Genomic DNA, 15,627 nt, shown 5'->3' with positions numbered 1-15,627 from the left:
TTTTACAATAAACTTTCTGAAAACAAGAAAATTTATATTTAAAGAAACTATAAATTATACTACCCCTGCATACGAACATTGTTGATTAGTGTTCTTGTTGTAATTACAGTTAATAGCAGTAGATTACTTTGTCACTTGTATATTGCTTGGATTTTTTTCTATTAGAAACTGTTGTACATCCTGTAGAAATGCTCATATTCTTGTTGTTAACTAGGCTGTGAGGTCTAGTCCTGTTTTAAAGCCCACGTAGATCACTAAGTCCTAATGAAGTGATGTTTTAATTATGATGCGCAAGTATTTGTGATGTGAATCCCAGATTATATTCTTTTTTTTTCACACTGTGAGCATTTTCAAGTACAAAACAAAATATGTCTACAGACAATGCAGAAGGATCTTTTTTGTATCTTAGAAACACAGGTAAAAAAATCTGTAAAAGTTTCCTCTGTGGAACAGACCAGCTGTGCACTTTTGTAAGGTGCATTTGATGTTGCAGTCAGTTTCAGGTTGAGCAATGTGCAGTACTTTCTGCAAAGAATGGCAGCCTTAAATGGCAGGAACAGGAGTGTAAAATACCCATTGTATCTGTTTCAGTCAGCGTGACAGTAGTGACAAGTGCTCAGTGGCTGTCAGCATCCTTGTCAGCACGGAGCCGCCTTTGACATTGAAGTCGCCAGCCCAGCCCTGGTGCTGTGCCGCTCTATTGGCAGCTCCATCAGGCTGCAGCTGATGGGAGAATGTCAGAGCCTGCCCTCTTCTCCTGGTGTGTGGCCAGCCCTCTGTTTGCAGGCTGGCCTTGCCTGTTATTTGATCTTGCTGCACTCTTCACCAGCTCTCCTGGGGGACATGAGCAGATAGGTCAGTGGGGTGTGGGTGTCTTCAGGGCAGCACACAAGCCCATCCAGAGGACTTGCATAAAGGTTTGTAACGATTACCATTTCTGTAAGCCAATCAATGGGTGAAGTACCCAGAGACTCATTAAGTGGCATTTGAGGCACCTGTGAAAGAGTTTTGAGCTGTATTTCAAGAAATGTGGTGACAGCCTTTAATGTCTAATTGACCTCTTCTCTTTGTTTCACTTTCTGTATTTCCTTCTGATGTGTTCCCCCGTGGCAGCAAACAGCCCTGCTCAGTATCTTGAACTTCTGCTCGGAGCTGCAGCACCTCAGCCTGGGCAGCTGTGTCATGGTGAGTGACCATTCAGAGTGTGGGGGGATTGTGTGTGTGTGTGTCTGTGTGTGTCTGTGTGTGTGTGTCTCTGTGTGTGTGTGTCTGTGTGTGTGTCTGTGTGTGTGTGTGTCTGTGTGTGTGTGTGTCTGTGTGTGTGTGTCTGTGTGTGTGTGTCTGTGTGTGTGTCTGTGTGTGTGTGTCTGTGTGTGTGTCTGTGTGTGTGTGTCTGTGTGTGTGTCTGTGTGTGTGTGTCTGTGTGTGTGTCTGTGTGTGTGTCTGTGTGTGTGTCTGTGTGTGTCTCTGTGTGTGTCTCTGTGTGTGTGTGTGTCTGTGCACTCGCTTTGGAACCAATCTGGGTTTGTTTCACAAAGCTGTGTTAAATGTGAGGTTTATACAAGACTCTACTCTTTTGGAAGGTCCAAGATGATGCCTCTTGGTCATATATGTAAGGGTTATGTACTAAAGTAAAGCTAAGTAGGCCTAAAATGGCTTCTAGGCTTTCTCAGAGTTCTTCAGCCTTTTTCTAAGTTTTTGGACATTCTCTATATGTGTAATCACTTAACAAGTAATTAATAAGACTTTCGTAAGGAGATGCAGCAACTGATCAACTTAAAATGGAAATTAGTACTTCAATCATTCTTCAGTAGTTGCACTTCCTGTGGTCATAAAAGCTGTTATAATCATCTTTAAAGGGGAAAACAACTGCGCAAAAAAAGTTTCTTCAAAGAAACAACTTTTGGTGCGGTTTGATCCTCAGTATTAAGTGAATTTAAAAACAGCTGAGTTCTGGGGTTTATAAGAATTTAATTTTATTTTTGTCGTTTATAAAAGTAGATCTCACTGTACCACGCAATGAACGATTTTTAGAAATGACAAATGCTTGAGCCAGATGCGTTATGTGTGTTAGGAAGCAAACCTTGAAACACCTCTGTATGTCTGGAACGATGCTGCACATGACAGAGCGTCTGCTTTCCTTGCAGATTGAAGACTATGACCTTATAGCAAGCATGATGGGAGCAAAATGCAAAAAGCTTCGCAGTCTGGATTTGTGGAGATGTAAAAACATAACAGAAAGCGGGATCGCTGAGTTGGCTTCGGGCTGCCAGCTTTTGGAAGAGCTTGACCTTGGTTGGTGTCCTACACTCCAGAGCAGCACAGGCTGCTTCACAAACCTTGCACGCAAACTGCCCAACCTGCAGAAGCTCTTCCTTACGGCCAACAGGTCTGTGTGTGACACTGACATCGAGGAGCTCGCTGCCAACTGCACGCACCTACGGCAGCTGGATATACTGGGTAAGACAAGGGGGAAGTATTGGTTTTATTGTATGGTGTCTTAAAAGCCATTCAGCTAAAATGGAGTCCTTAGTACCAAACTGTCTTCCAGACATATTTGTTAAATAATTATTTCTTAAAATTATGGTTTAGCATGTGAAAAAAAGGAGAGACGTTTAGCTCACTGCATGATTTCCAACTCAGAAGCCAGTAGATTTATACCAGCTGTGTAATTTGACTGCTGAGTATAAATTCCTTAAACTGGAATTTAGGTGCAACATTTTTTTCCACTAACTTTTATTTTCATGACCATCAGCTTTTTTAACTGAAGCCTTTCTCTTTTGATTATCAGAAGATGAAATTTCTTATAATTCTTTCCACTTTTGTTTGTATTTTTATTTCTTTGAAGTGTGACAAAGTGTATTTATAGCATGAGTCTGTGATCAATAAACATTTTGCTTTTGTGCAATAAATATTTGTTATATATTATATCATATATATTATATACTATGCAATACTGAATTTCTTCATCACTTTTATTGGTAAGTGAATTTGAGTTATTAAAGATGAAAGGGTAATTAAAAACAAAACCTAAATAGACTTTCTAGTAAGGTGGGAAGGAAGTGATGGGGGGTCAAAAAGCATAGCAAATCTGAAATTTCTAATCCTCTGCAGTTTCCATAGTTGAAAATATTTTTAGAGATCTAAAGTAAATATACTTTGAACTCTTGAGTAAGGACTTTGAGAAGTGTAGTTTTGTGTGATGCTGAATTTATTCTTTTATGGTGGCATATGAGGTTTTCTTTTTATAATAATGTAGGACAGCAGAGATGTTTGTGACATCAGTGTGGGAGAAAACTCTTCATGCTTTTACCAACTTAGTTTCACAGGATAGCGGAAAAAGGAATATTTAAATGAAAGGGAATAAAGTAGTTGCTCTGTATACTTCTAATGTTTAATAATTGTAACGAAAATATTACATTTAGGTTGAGAGGGATACTGCACAGAACTGAAAGCATCAACATGGATAATTTTCCAAGCAAGTTTAAGGATTTATTCTTATCAGCATTTATAATTTCAAAGTATTTACCATATGGCTTCAGATTGACATTCCAGTACACTCTTCAGTAATGATGAAGAGTTTTACTCACTTCTGACTGAGAGAGTTGCCTTTGGACCAATGTGGGAAAGACATATGAACAGAAAAAACCTGAACTCCACCTAGTTCAAGCTGTAGATATGTTATGTTTATGCCCCCCAGGGGTAACTGTGTTTTGTGTATCTTTAAGAGAATCTGCTCTGCAGCTAAATTATCAGCGGCACACTGCCCTGCTCAGACACAAGAAGTTTCCAAATGGTGTAGGGAATTAAGCCTCTAAGAAGCACTTGGCTGCCCCTGACCACCCACTTCCATGTGCTTCTGTTGCCATGGCCTCGTGTCTGCCCACAAAGTGCTCAAACCTCCTTTCTGCACCAGGGGCTCCCCAGAGAATAGTATGGCTGTGTTGAACTCATGGATAGTCTGTTGTTGCCTGTCTGACAGCAGGGAAGGCTTGCTGCCACATTTCTTTAGTGTTTGAATTCAGGTTTTAATTCAGTTGGACATCCTAATGATTTTTTTTTAAAGTAACGTGAAAGTGAAGAGGAGTTTGTTCTGTTCCCTGGTGCTTACCAATATTTCTGAGTCAGATGGATTTGTAGTCAAACATTTCCTGTGAGATTGCATGGTGTGTTCACATAAATCTCCTCTAGGGGATATCCAGTTGAATTTCCTGCAAAATTAATAATCTGCAAAAAATTATTTCTTTCTTCCTTCAGAGAAATACTTGGTAGGGTGAAAAAAAGGTTGTCCTTTGCTGTAAACAAGTCGGTACAAGGTGATATTCATTATGTACAGGTAGGACTTACCCTGCTTTTTTGGCAACAGCGAGGAAACTGTGTTAATTTTTTTTTGTCTGAATGTAGTAACCACTGCAGTCTGTGGTTACAAGAAAGAGCTGTCAAGTAGAACCACACTGTGTCATCTGGAGGTAGAGTTGCCAGGTGTTGCCGTGTCAGTGCAGAAGTCTCTGTTGTCTGAACTGAGTGAGTCTCTCGCTGTGCAGGAGTACCAAGGAAGTCACAAATCTCTGAATGTGCTCTTGCTTTGGGCATGTGATACAGGGCCACCCTGTTACTTTAAGCTGCATGAATGTGTAGTATGTTTTTGTCCTTCAGTAGAAGTGTGACAACAGGGCTGAAGCTGTAAGAGGTCAGAGCTCAGCTTTGCAAGAGTAACCTTGAACAGTGGGTCTTCTCTGTGATGTGAAGGAATGAGAGGTGCTCTCATTATATCCTTTGTCATCTCCCAGGTAAAGAAACGTCTGGCTTGTGTGTGCATTGTGAAGGGTGTAGAGGTATTGCTGCTGGGTTAGCACAGTGTGCTGTAAAGGAACTTCTTTTGCTTCAACAAAGCTGTGTAAAAGCGAGGTTTTTTCCTGCATACAAGCACTTAGCTAAGTAAGGGTCAGAATGTCTTCCCTTCACTGCAATCACCAGTATTCAAGATACTATATTGGTGTCTCTCTTTAGTTGTTAGAACTTATAAACTTGACAGAGAAAACTTCTTGTTTCAGTTATAGGTTATTTATCATCACAATAGCTTCAGGGGTGGAGTAGTCTAAGCCTCTGAAAGAAATCTTGTTGAACTGTAAGGGATGAAAAATGTGCATTATATATAGCCTGGATGCCGTTTGAAGGTGATAGGTCCTGAGGCTTGCTGCCCATCTGTCTTTTACCATAATTGTGTGGTAATTTCCTTGTTACAGAGTCAGAGGACTCTGTGAAAGATGAAAACTGCTGGTTTTCAAGGACTTTATATACTTACTGACCCATCTAAAGCATTGTTGGATGTCAGGCTGTGTTTGTGCTGTGTAAAACATAGAAAGTAAATTTCTGTTAAAAAAAAAGTCATGCGCTCGTCCGTATCTGCTGTATCATAAATTTGGAAGAGGAAGCGTGGTGTGTGTCACTGAATGCATGAGGATGTGCTTCTCTTGAACTTTCAGTTCTGAGCTTTCTTTTACCCACTACATCCTGAACTGCCTGCTTACAAGTATCATTTCCTTCTCAGCCCACATCTTTTTTGCTGAGTGACATGGCATGTTTCCACCCTCTGTCAGAACGATCCAGCTCTGATCATCTGATGGTTCTGCAGTGACGCAGTACCTCAGCCAGTGCTATCAAAAGTTAAGTGGACACCTCTAGACCAGTAGTTAAAAACCCAGTCTTCAAACTGTGATCAGCATTGAGCAATGTGACAAGTCAGATGGCAACCTGAATTGACAGTGTCAAAAGCATTTCTTGCACATCACATCAGCTGCTGAGTCCTCTTCCTATGCGGTTCTCAGCTGCTGTCAGGGGTGGAGAGTAAATGGTATTAACCTCGCTCCCCAAAAGGTCCAACTGCTCTGTCCTGCACAAAAAGAGTAGTGAAAAGTAGACACCCTCGTTACCACAAAATTCATGTATTCCTAGCTACATTCCAACACCTCCCACACCTTCCTGAGCAACAGAAAACCCAACTGCCCCCTTGCCAGCTGTCAAAGTTTTCAGCTTTATCTTGAGAACATCAACACGTAGTTAGTCAATTCAAACATGAAAATTTTGAATTTGAGTTGTGTGCAGTAGATTGGATAAAATGTAAAGAATAAAAGGCTAGTTTGGCTGGTCCAGGGAAACAAAGGTAAGAAAAGTAGGAATATTTGAGGGAAGAGTGCTAGTTATTTTCAAGAGTTGGTACTCTGAAATATTATTTGGTGTGTAGTAATGTCTCTTGCTCTAAAAATTTGGGTTCTGCAGTTTTTATAGCTGTCCTGCACAGGTCTCCTAAACAGCTATAGAGTTTGAAAGCTTTGATATATGATGGATATCAATTAAATTATTTACAGCTAATAAGCATAATTGTTCGAGCAAAGAGATCATTACTCAGAGGTGCCTTTTACAAGTGTGGTAACAGAGAATTGACTGAGCAACAAAATTAAATAGCAGATTTTAATGCTTTGGTTATGTATGTATTCTGAAAAATGGCTGATTAGTCTATGGAGGAGAAGTTATAGTAAATAATAAAGGTCCAAAAGCCTCCAAACTCTAGCAGAAAAATGCTCTATGTAAGTAATAACTAGCAGGCTACATTGCCAGTCTTTCAAAAGCAAAGGAAAATGTGCTGTATTAAAATTCTGAAATGCTTTTGAATAGGCTTTTAGGATACATACATAACTAACTGTACATTGTATAAATAAAAGTAAGACTACAAATGATGTGCATTTATCCTGTGGTGTGAATAACCAAACCCCAACTGGATTACTTGTAGAAAAAGGTATTTCCTAACATAAAATTTTAATTCTGAGGAGGGAATAAACCCAGGTGCAATAAAACGTGCAATTTAGGATGACCTACTTAGTTGCAAATCTATTAAAAGTCTTGGATGAAATGATAGGAGAGCTATCAAAGTTCAGGTAGGAAGGAATGAAGAACATCCTACACAAAAAATCTGTGGCTAGGCATCTAAATCTAGAATTTTTGTAGAAATACACGTTTGGATCTTGAAGCATAAAAGCTGTGATGCATAAATGAGGCTGGGTTTAGATGAAGGTGCTGATGTAGTAGCAATTTTAAGGCTTGGTGGAAAAAAAGATAAGTAGCATAATGTGTTGCTCCTAGAGTTGCATTTGGAATGGTAGAGCAGGTCCTTATGGTAGAACAGTGATACTGTGGTAAAGTGTGTGGTCAAATGAAGTGAAGAAATAAAGCATGGTACAGAATTTCTGTGGAAAGCTTCAGGGACTGTTGCATGAACCACCAGGCAGTTCTGATGATGGTGATTATATAATGTAAGGGAGTTTAAAATCACAGTGATAATGACAAGCTTAGAGTCTGTAGAGGAGATAAAATCTGGGGGCATGATAGCAAAGACCGTCCTTGGGTGATGTTCAATAATGCCTCAAAGCAGCTAATCTGAGAGCCTGACATAGGATAATTGGAGACCACATTCAGATGCCTCCTTGCTTATGCAGAACAGTACTGGAGACTAATGAAACCATCCAGAGTCTTTCTGAAATTGAATCCCATTCAGAGAATGAAAATAGGAAGATGAATCTAGAAAGTGAAACAAAATCACAGTAAGGCAGGATGAAGTACTAAGGAAGCCCTGGCTAGAGGTGAAGGATACTGTATTTCAGCTGTGTTACAAGCTCACAGGAGTGGCTGGGCTCAGCAGACAGTCCAGGTGTGAAGGCTCCCCCCAGTACAAGGCTATCGCAGGAGAGCTGTTGTGTCCCTTGGGGTCCATGGCAGAGGGGATCAAGCAGGCTGCTACATCAGAGCCATTCTTTCCAGGAGATTAGCCTGGAAAGCTGCCTTAAATTGGAATGCCAATACAGAAAGCTTTTGAACAAATCAATACATTGAACAATAATAAATTGTTAGGACTAAATGGTATTTATGCAGTGATTCTAAATGAGCTCAAATACAGGGCTCTGGAAATCTTATTTCTGGTGTGTGATCTGTCTCTTAAATCAGCCTCAGTGCTAGAGTAATGCAGGGTTACAAACATGGCACAGCCTTCTGTAAAGGGCTTGGATTAGGAGCTACAAAACAGTAAAATCATCTTTTTCTCTGTGTAAACCAGTGGCAGCCATGAGAAGGTCAGTCAGTGGGCATACCGAGGACATTACCATATTTAGATGAAGAGCTGCATCCCAGCAAGGGTAGTATTGGCTTTGCCTCTCATCCTTTAAACTTCCTTGAAGTTCTTGGTGAATGTGAGCTCTACTGCAATCCATAGAAGATTGGATTTTCACACACTTCAGCCAAGGTTGTGCTGCTTTTGTAACTCAGCTGTCTTTTCCTGGTTTATGAGTGTTTCAGAGGACAAGAATGTATCATCTCTTTTCACAGTGAAGTTATGTCACCAAGGGTCTGTTCTGATCTGCTTATAAGTAATCCAGGCAGAGGGGTGAATAATACCAGAGGGTAACACACAGGTATTCAGGATGGAAAAATCTTAAAATCCTAAACTGAGGAATTTAACACTGAAGAATGGCAGAATGATCTTGTGATACTTATTAAACAGGTGATAAAGCAGGAAGAAAACATTGAATCAAGTACAAAGTAGTCACATAAGGCAAAATAACATCAACTACATATATAGGGGACTGGATTTATATTAGCTTCTATTTTGTAGGAAAGAGATCCTGTGGACAATTTTTGGAAAACATCAGCTCATTGCCCAGCATCATTCTAATGGGAATAGAGAAAATTTGGGTTATTTAGACATGAGATGGAAAAAACACCATAAGACTTACTATACAATTACTGACTGTGTGCTCAGTGCACTGTATTATTGTGGTCATCCAGTTTCAAAAGTACAAAATTAGTGCAGAAACAGCACAACAGGGGTCATTTTGAGATGCAAGAGAGTCTAGAAAACAGATGGCCTTGAGGGAACAGAAGAGATGTGCATGGGAGTATGCATGATTTAGAAATAGTGAATTGGGAATGATCTCATGCTTCTTTAATTGCACCTTAATTATTGCAGCTAATAGGCTGGAGTTTTTTTGTTTGTTTTTTCTCCTTTTTTTTTTTTGACATTATGTAGTTAAACTGTGGAACTTGTGAAGGGGCTGTAAATATGAAGAAATTCAAAAAAGTAGTAGAATTCATGAAAGATAGCTTTAGTAACCCTAAAATTATAATTTTTGGCAATTGACAAGATTCACCAGTGAAAATCTACTGTAAAAAAATCTGCTTTTTTTGCAGGGGAGGTAAGGAGTGTAGGGAACATAATTGGCCCTGGCACTAGACAAGATGGCTTTTTGGGGTGCTAGTTAGATGAAGATGGAGCTGTGTGAGTTCAAGTCTGCCTGCAGTTTTCTGCAGTAGTGTTGGATATATAAACTCTCTAGAGGGAAAGCTTGATGAGCAGTTTAGCTCACTGTAGACACCCAGGCTCTGTTCACTTGCCCAGAGTACCCAGCCAGGCTTCCAGCCTTTCCTGTAAGCCATGAGTCTCCTCCTCTGGGTCCAGTGTCCTGTGTGCCAGCTGTGTGTGCATGTCCTGCACGGTGTAAGGTCCCCAGGGGGCACTGAGCACCTCAGACAGCTGACTCACAGCCCAGAGCCCAGTCAGATGGGCCAGGTGCTAAGCACCATGGGCTGGGCTGTCTGCATGTCCGTCAGCTGTAATGGATGTGTGGATTTGTGCTTATAAATGTAGATTTATTTATTTATTTCTGACTGACTCCTATGCTTGCTCTGACCCTGTGTAACACTTGGGAGTTCAGTCACTGTGGTCTTGTTTTTGGCAGGGTTTATCTGTGTTTTATACATACATTTATGTATGATCAGCAGTCTCTTGAATAACTGCCCCTGCATGTGTGTAATACCCACTCTTGCTCTGAGCCCTGGGAGCCTTGCTGATGCCTTTGGAGTTGGAATAGCCCCCAGTCACTCATCTGCTGTGCTGATGGTCTGTGTGCTCAACAGGAGAGCATGGCTGTAGCCTTCCGTGCTGCTGCCTAAGCCCAGCATTGGTCCCTGGTGTGGGATCTCATCACCTCAGTCCTGAGGTGCCGAGCCACCGAGACCACCCTTGGGGGGCTCGGGAGTCCTGGAATGTTGCCAGAAGTGTCTGGTGGCTGGACTTTGATCCTACACAGGAGACGACACCTGTATGAGGATAGGAGGATTTCACCGGGGTGAATGGTGAAGGGATTGGTTAATTAGAGAGGGAAACACAGGGTTTAGGATTTATGTACAGGGGGGTTTAGAGAAGTAAGATGGAGGAATTGGGGCGTGTCCTGTCCTTCTTCTTCTTCTTCTTCTCCTCCATCTTCCTTGGTGATGGTGGCACTTTGGGATTGGTCATTACTGAAAGTGCACCGGACAATAAAAATAAAAAGGATTGGGGAAAAATGATAAATATTGTACACGTAACCATGGGTATAAAGATAGGTGACCGCCCGGAGGGCAGCACAGTGTGCTCATGGCTGGCTGCTGAGCAGAGCTCTGTCGGGCCGAAAGAAAATCTTTTAGATAAGCAATTAATAAACACAGAGACCGAAAGAAGAACTGAAGCCTCTTCTCGTCCTTTGATACGCGGCTGCCCCAAGGCCACCCCGGGCCCTTCCAGGCTCTCCAAACAGCCGAAAACCGGACACCCTGGGAGGGCTTGTGGCTCTGGGTGCCTGGCTTCTCTAGTAAGAGATTCCCCTTGAAGTTGTAAAGTTGCCCCCCAATAGGAAATGACAGTGACTTAAACAGTTAAAGAAAATACATTAGGCTTTTTAAAGGTAAAAGGTCTGTGTGCTCTCTAAGAAGCTTTTAATTTGAAAACTCATTTAAATAATCTGGATAAAAGTTGTGTTGTAGTAGCATTTTTTCATGGCATGATAGTAACAGCTTAAAATCCTGCACTTTTCTTGTTAACTTTACAATTCTGTTTTGTTTTGTTTTTGCACAGGAACGAGGATGGTGAGCCCTGCATCTTTAAGAAAATTGCTGGAGTCTTGTAAAGATCTTTCTTTACTCGACGTGTCCTTCTGTTCACAGATTGATAATAGAGTTGTGCTAGAACTGAATGCCAACTTTCCTAATGTGTTCATAAAAAAGAGTTTCACCCAGTGACTCCCTACATATGCTGCTGTGGAACTCGTTTGACAGAGTTGTTTTCCTGTAAATTTGCGCTGATTTTTTTTAAGGAGAATATAAATCTGCTATAAAATAGTGGAAACTATTAATTATCTACACAGATGGGTAAAATACATTTAAATGTATTATGTTTCTTTAAGTTGCTATTGTACCTAAGAATTATTTTGTTCTGTTAATTGGTGGCACTGCATGTTTTTAAATACTAGCCATATGTCTGGCTTTAATGAGAAGTAAATGAATGTCTTCTTCAATGTCCCTTCACAGGGTGTTATACACAATACACTGTGTTAATATCCAGGTGAAAGCAGAAGTTCAATATTTATCAGTAAGGAAAATATGGGTGCTTCCTTTTCATGTGTGTGTGTGTGTATATATAAATGTATCCATATGTATTTGTATATACATACACAGATATTGTAGCATTCTAGTTTGACCTGCAGCATAAGATTTTATCATCTGGCCTGTAATTAGTTATTTGAAAACCAGTTTAAGTGTGTATAAGAACAGATAGAAAAAGCACTTTGTCTTCTTTGAGTTTTGGCAGTGAATTGTATCTGATAGAGTTTTCTCCCTTTCTTCACCTGAAATAGATGTAGGGATGTTTCACAGTCCAGCCTAAGCAGCACAACAGATAAATGCAAGAAAGAGCCTGGACCACCTGAATTTAGAGCAGAAATGAAAGATAAAATTGACAGCTGCTTCTTGGTATTGAGATACAAAGTTTAAGCCAAGTACTTAATGTTGTAACTGGTGATGTGTAGAAAACTCTGGGGTAGTTTTCTTTTCAAATTTCTGTCATGGTCAAGACTTTATTTGTGATACGTCTGGTTATTGTGCAGAGTACAATAGAACTTAGAAGTAGAACTTAGGATAATGTGTTAGCAACTGTCCTTTCACTGGCATCAAATCTACTGTCAGGTGTAAAAACAAGCATCTGTGTTCAGTAAAACAGCAATGAAAATATAATGGGTTTGAAACAAGGGCAATACAATTTGATGATTTTATAATTACCAAACTTTATTACTGGATTTTTTTTGTTTGGGTTTTTGTTTTGTTTTGTTTTTCCAAGAGGAGAGTATCTCAAAATACTATTGCACTCTCTTTAAGACTGCTTAACCTCTGGAGAAGGAAAAATGTGTTGATGGACAATTTCTGGAAGTTTCTTCCTTTTGTACTTTCTTGGATGAAGCTTTTTTCTTTTTTTTCTTTGAATACCACTGCTAGAGTATGTTGCTCTGTACAGCTTTGGTTTAGAATTTTACCTTTTTAGCCATTGTTGATGCATATGGACCATAAAATATAGGCTGTCTTTTGATACTGATTCTGTTATTCTTGTATTGATGGCACTTGCTACCTACTGGAATAAGAGGAAAAATACTTTGTCTGAGAGAAGTACAGTATTGTACTGAAGATCAGTGACAAAGAACACTTCAGTTCATGCAGTAAATAACCAACTGCTACTAGAGGACTGCTGCAAATCGTTAAAAATCTGACAATCTCTGTGACTCCTGAATGACTGCTTTGAACTCTTTGTGCTGGTGCCAATACTTTATAAACCATGTCGTGAAACAGCTACAGAACATTTATCTGATTTTATTGAAAGACCTAGTTCTTCAGATTTTTAAATTTTGCTGAATCTCTCGGGAATTCCAGATCCAAAGAAGGGCATGCACAGTTGGCTTTTTGATTTTTTCCCTCCACACAGATGGCACTATGGGATTTCCAACTAGTTTATGCCATTCCATTTTTTTTCATCTTTAGAAATCTGAGCATTGTCAGAGAACTTTAAATTGATTTGCTTTTTTTTCCGTACTGAAAGATGAAGCTTTTGTATGGTTCTCTGTGAGACCTCATTTCTCTCAATCATGTTTGGGTTAATTTGTTTTCTGTGAACTTGTAACTTTTTTTAGTCTATATTTTTCATTGTAATTATTAAACATTATTATTCTAGTTACATAAGAACACAGGTACAGATAATGGGAGTTTACAAAGAACAGAGTTCAAAACAAATATATTTGTTATAAAATTTCACTTCTCAGGGGTTATTCTGTGTTTATATCCTTTTTCTTCTATAGAGATCTGTTTTGTTTTTCACTGTAAACAGAGTGGGATGTGGATGAAGTGATAGCCATTGTGCCTTCAAACTGGTAAACTTGGTAGATAATAGAGTTTTTCTCATCACTGAATCAAATAAGTGTTTTTGTAATCACATACGTGTAAAGAATTTCATTCTCTGTTGCTTTTTAGGTAAAGAAGGTTTAAATTGAAATTTTGTTCACACTGGAAGATTTTTTCTTTCTTATGTTGCATGTTCTGTTGGAAAATATTTTTTTCAGGAATTCTCTATTGTCACTTGGAAGATAAATTGAAGTTGACTTTTTATTTGGATTGTTTAAAATTTGGCTATTACTGACATATAATTAATTCAAAGAGCAGAGAAGTGATTGGGAATGACTTCCATCTATAGTTGTAGTCTTCAGCCTTCAATCAGAGAGTGAGAAGCTCTTTTAGCTATGGCCTTATAAGTCCAAGAAGTCTTCCAGCAAAACAAAGTTAGACCAGACTTGACATTTGTAATACTTGTAGGATAAAGAAAACAGCTTGCTCTTAGACCTTCCCTGTATGTCTCAGAGAAGCAAGAATAGGCCACTGTCTCTTTAGTTCTGCTATCTTATACTTAAGTGTGTCTATTTATTTATGTATATGTATGCATAAATTATATATATACACACATTCGTGTGTTTATATGAATTCTTTTGGATATGTGTACATACATAAACATATATGTATAAATCTCAGAGTTTTTCATGTAGGAATTACTTTTGTAAAGTGAGTGTAATAGAAAAAGGGTGTTTCATAGCAGTTCTGCTTTCAACTATTGCTTTACTCTACCTGGAGACTGAGTTCATCTCTACCATGCAGCAGGAAAAGCCTGGACAGATGTGCTGAATTTCCAGTGTTGCTTTGCCAAAGTGCCTTTTGGTTTGTCTGCTCGTGAAAGGGGTTACAGGGTATGAAGAGTGAATGCAAAGTCTGATAACTACTGTGGACTGTCTCCTTGCAAAGCAGTCACATAGAGGGAAACTTATGTTCTGCTTTCATTTAATCCAAAATGAATGATGTCAATTCCTTCACTGGAGGAATTTAATTACTCTTGAATTGGGTCTCATCTCCATCACTAGTCTGTACCTCAGTCATGTTATCTAAATTCTGCTGTTAAGGATATTCCTTTTTTTAATCCTGTTGTTTGGTTATCTGTCTTTGTGAAGCTTTGTAAAAGATATGCTTGGGCAACAAATGTTAATAAAAAATGGCTAGCATGTCCAAAAAAAGGGGTGTACTCTGAACTGCTCCTGTTTTTAAGCTAAAGGGGTCTTCCATACCCCCTGTATGAAATTGATGTGGGATGGCTGTTGGTAAAGATGTAATTCCTTGGGTAATTTAACAATAAAATAAATAATAAAACACAAAAACTGGTATGATGACTTTACCGTTTAAACCATCTTCTTAACTCTTCAAGTCTTTAATTCAGTAGTGTACTTGTGTTCATAGTTTTGAGCTGTCTGGCTGCATAGCTCTATGAAATGGATGGGGTTTCTGTTCTTTAAGTTATACACCTGATTAAGTCCATTAGTGAGCATGACTTGTATAGAACAATTTTGCATGGGAGTTTGGGCCTTATAATCCCCCATGTACTTGGAGGCCCAAGTTTCAGACAAAAAACCACAAGTGAACAAACAACAAAACCTCCCAAAACCTTTGTGTTTCCTTAGAGTTCTTATGCTAAGTTCCCCAGATATATGTCCAGGAATCATGGTACACAGTGAGTAGAATTCATCTCCCTGAATGTAATTCTCTGAAAGTTAGACATCTACTTCAAGGGAGGAATCTGGGCACCTTTGGAGAGTTATTAATCTCCTAAGGCAGACATTTCAGGAAAGTAGAATGAATCATGTTCTAGAGAGCCTCTCTGGAGACTGTGGAAGCTGTGATTTAGCTCAGGTTAGATACTAAACTGAGATTAATTCCATCCAGTGCTGTACTATCTGTCTTTTAAAACAAGACTGAAACAACATCCATCCTTAAGCCTTCAAACCCTCCAAATTCCATCCAGAGAGAACCAAAAATCCCCAGAAATTCTGAGGAGGAACCCTTGAGGGGTATTCTTAATGCCAGGATCTGCTTCTGCCCCTTGCTAATACCTGTGGTATATAATTTGTTTTATGTTATCAGTTTATTTGGCTTTTGGGCTTGGGTTTTTTTGGAAATGCATCCTCTTTTCCTTTTCCAAAATCTCATATACCTAACGGGCTGTATGTATAGTTCTGTAAATGCTTGAACAGGCAAACATAATTAATGTATTGCCACTATTTTGATAATCTTTCATATTGCTATAATTAAGACTGAGTAGTTTAACTGCTCTACTGTCATCAGAAATGTCACCCACTGTGCATTTGCAAAAATTGTGTGCTGAGTCCTGGTTCTTACTGTGTGTACTTA

At 39.3% G+C, this 15,627-nt stretch overlaps 1 protein-coding gene across 2 annotated transcripts in view; it reads left to right on the top strand.

Moving 5' to 3' along the window:
- Positions 1–14,836, top strand: part of FBXL4 (F-box and leucine rich repeat protein 4) — a 57,464-nt gene extending 42,628 nt beyond the window's left edge. For both annotated transcript variants that reach the window (XM_005483984.4, XM_074538546.1), the window contains exons 7-9: positions 1,114–1,185; positions 2,148–2,460; positions 10,940–14,836. In XM_005483984.4, coding sequence (XP_005484041.1) covers positions 1,114–1,185; positions 2,148–2,460; positions 10,940–11,103 — 549 coding nt within the window. In that variant the 3' untranslated portion in view covers positions 11,104–14,836. The remainder of the gene's footprint in view (positions 1–1,113; positions 1,186–2,147; positions 2,461–10,939) is intronic.
- Positions 14,837–15,627: the final 791 nt, after the last annotated feature.

Source organism: Zonotrichia albicollis, chromosome 3 (assembly GCF_047830755.1).
Source record: "Zonotrichia albicollis isolate bZonAlb1 chromosome 3, bZonAlb1.hap1, whole genome shotgun sequence".
NCBI lineage: Eukaryota > Metazoa > Chordata > Aves > Passeriformes > Passerellidae > Zonotrichia > Zonotrichia albicollis.
This window is presented reverse-complemented; position numbering and strand designations above follow the sequence as displayed.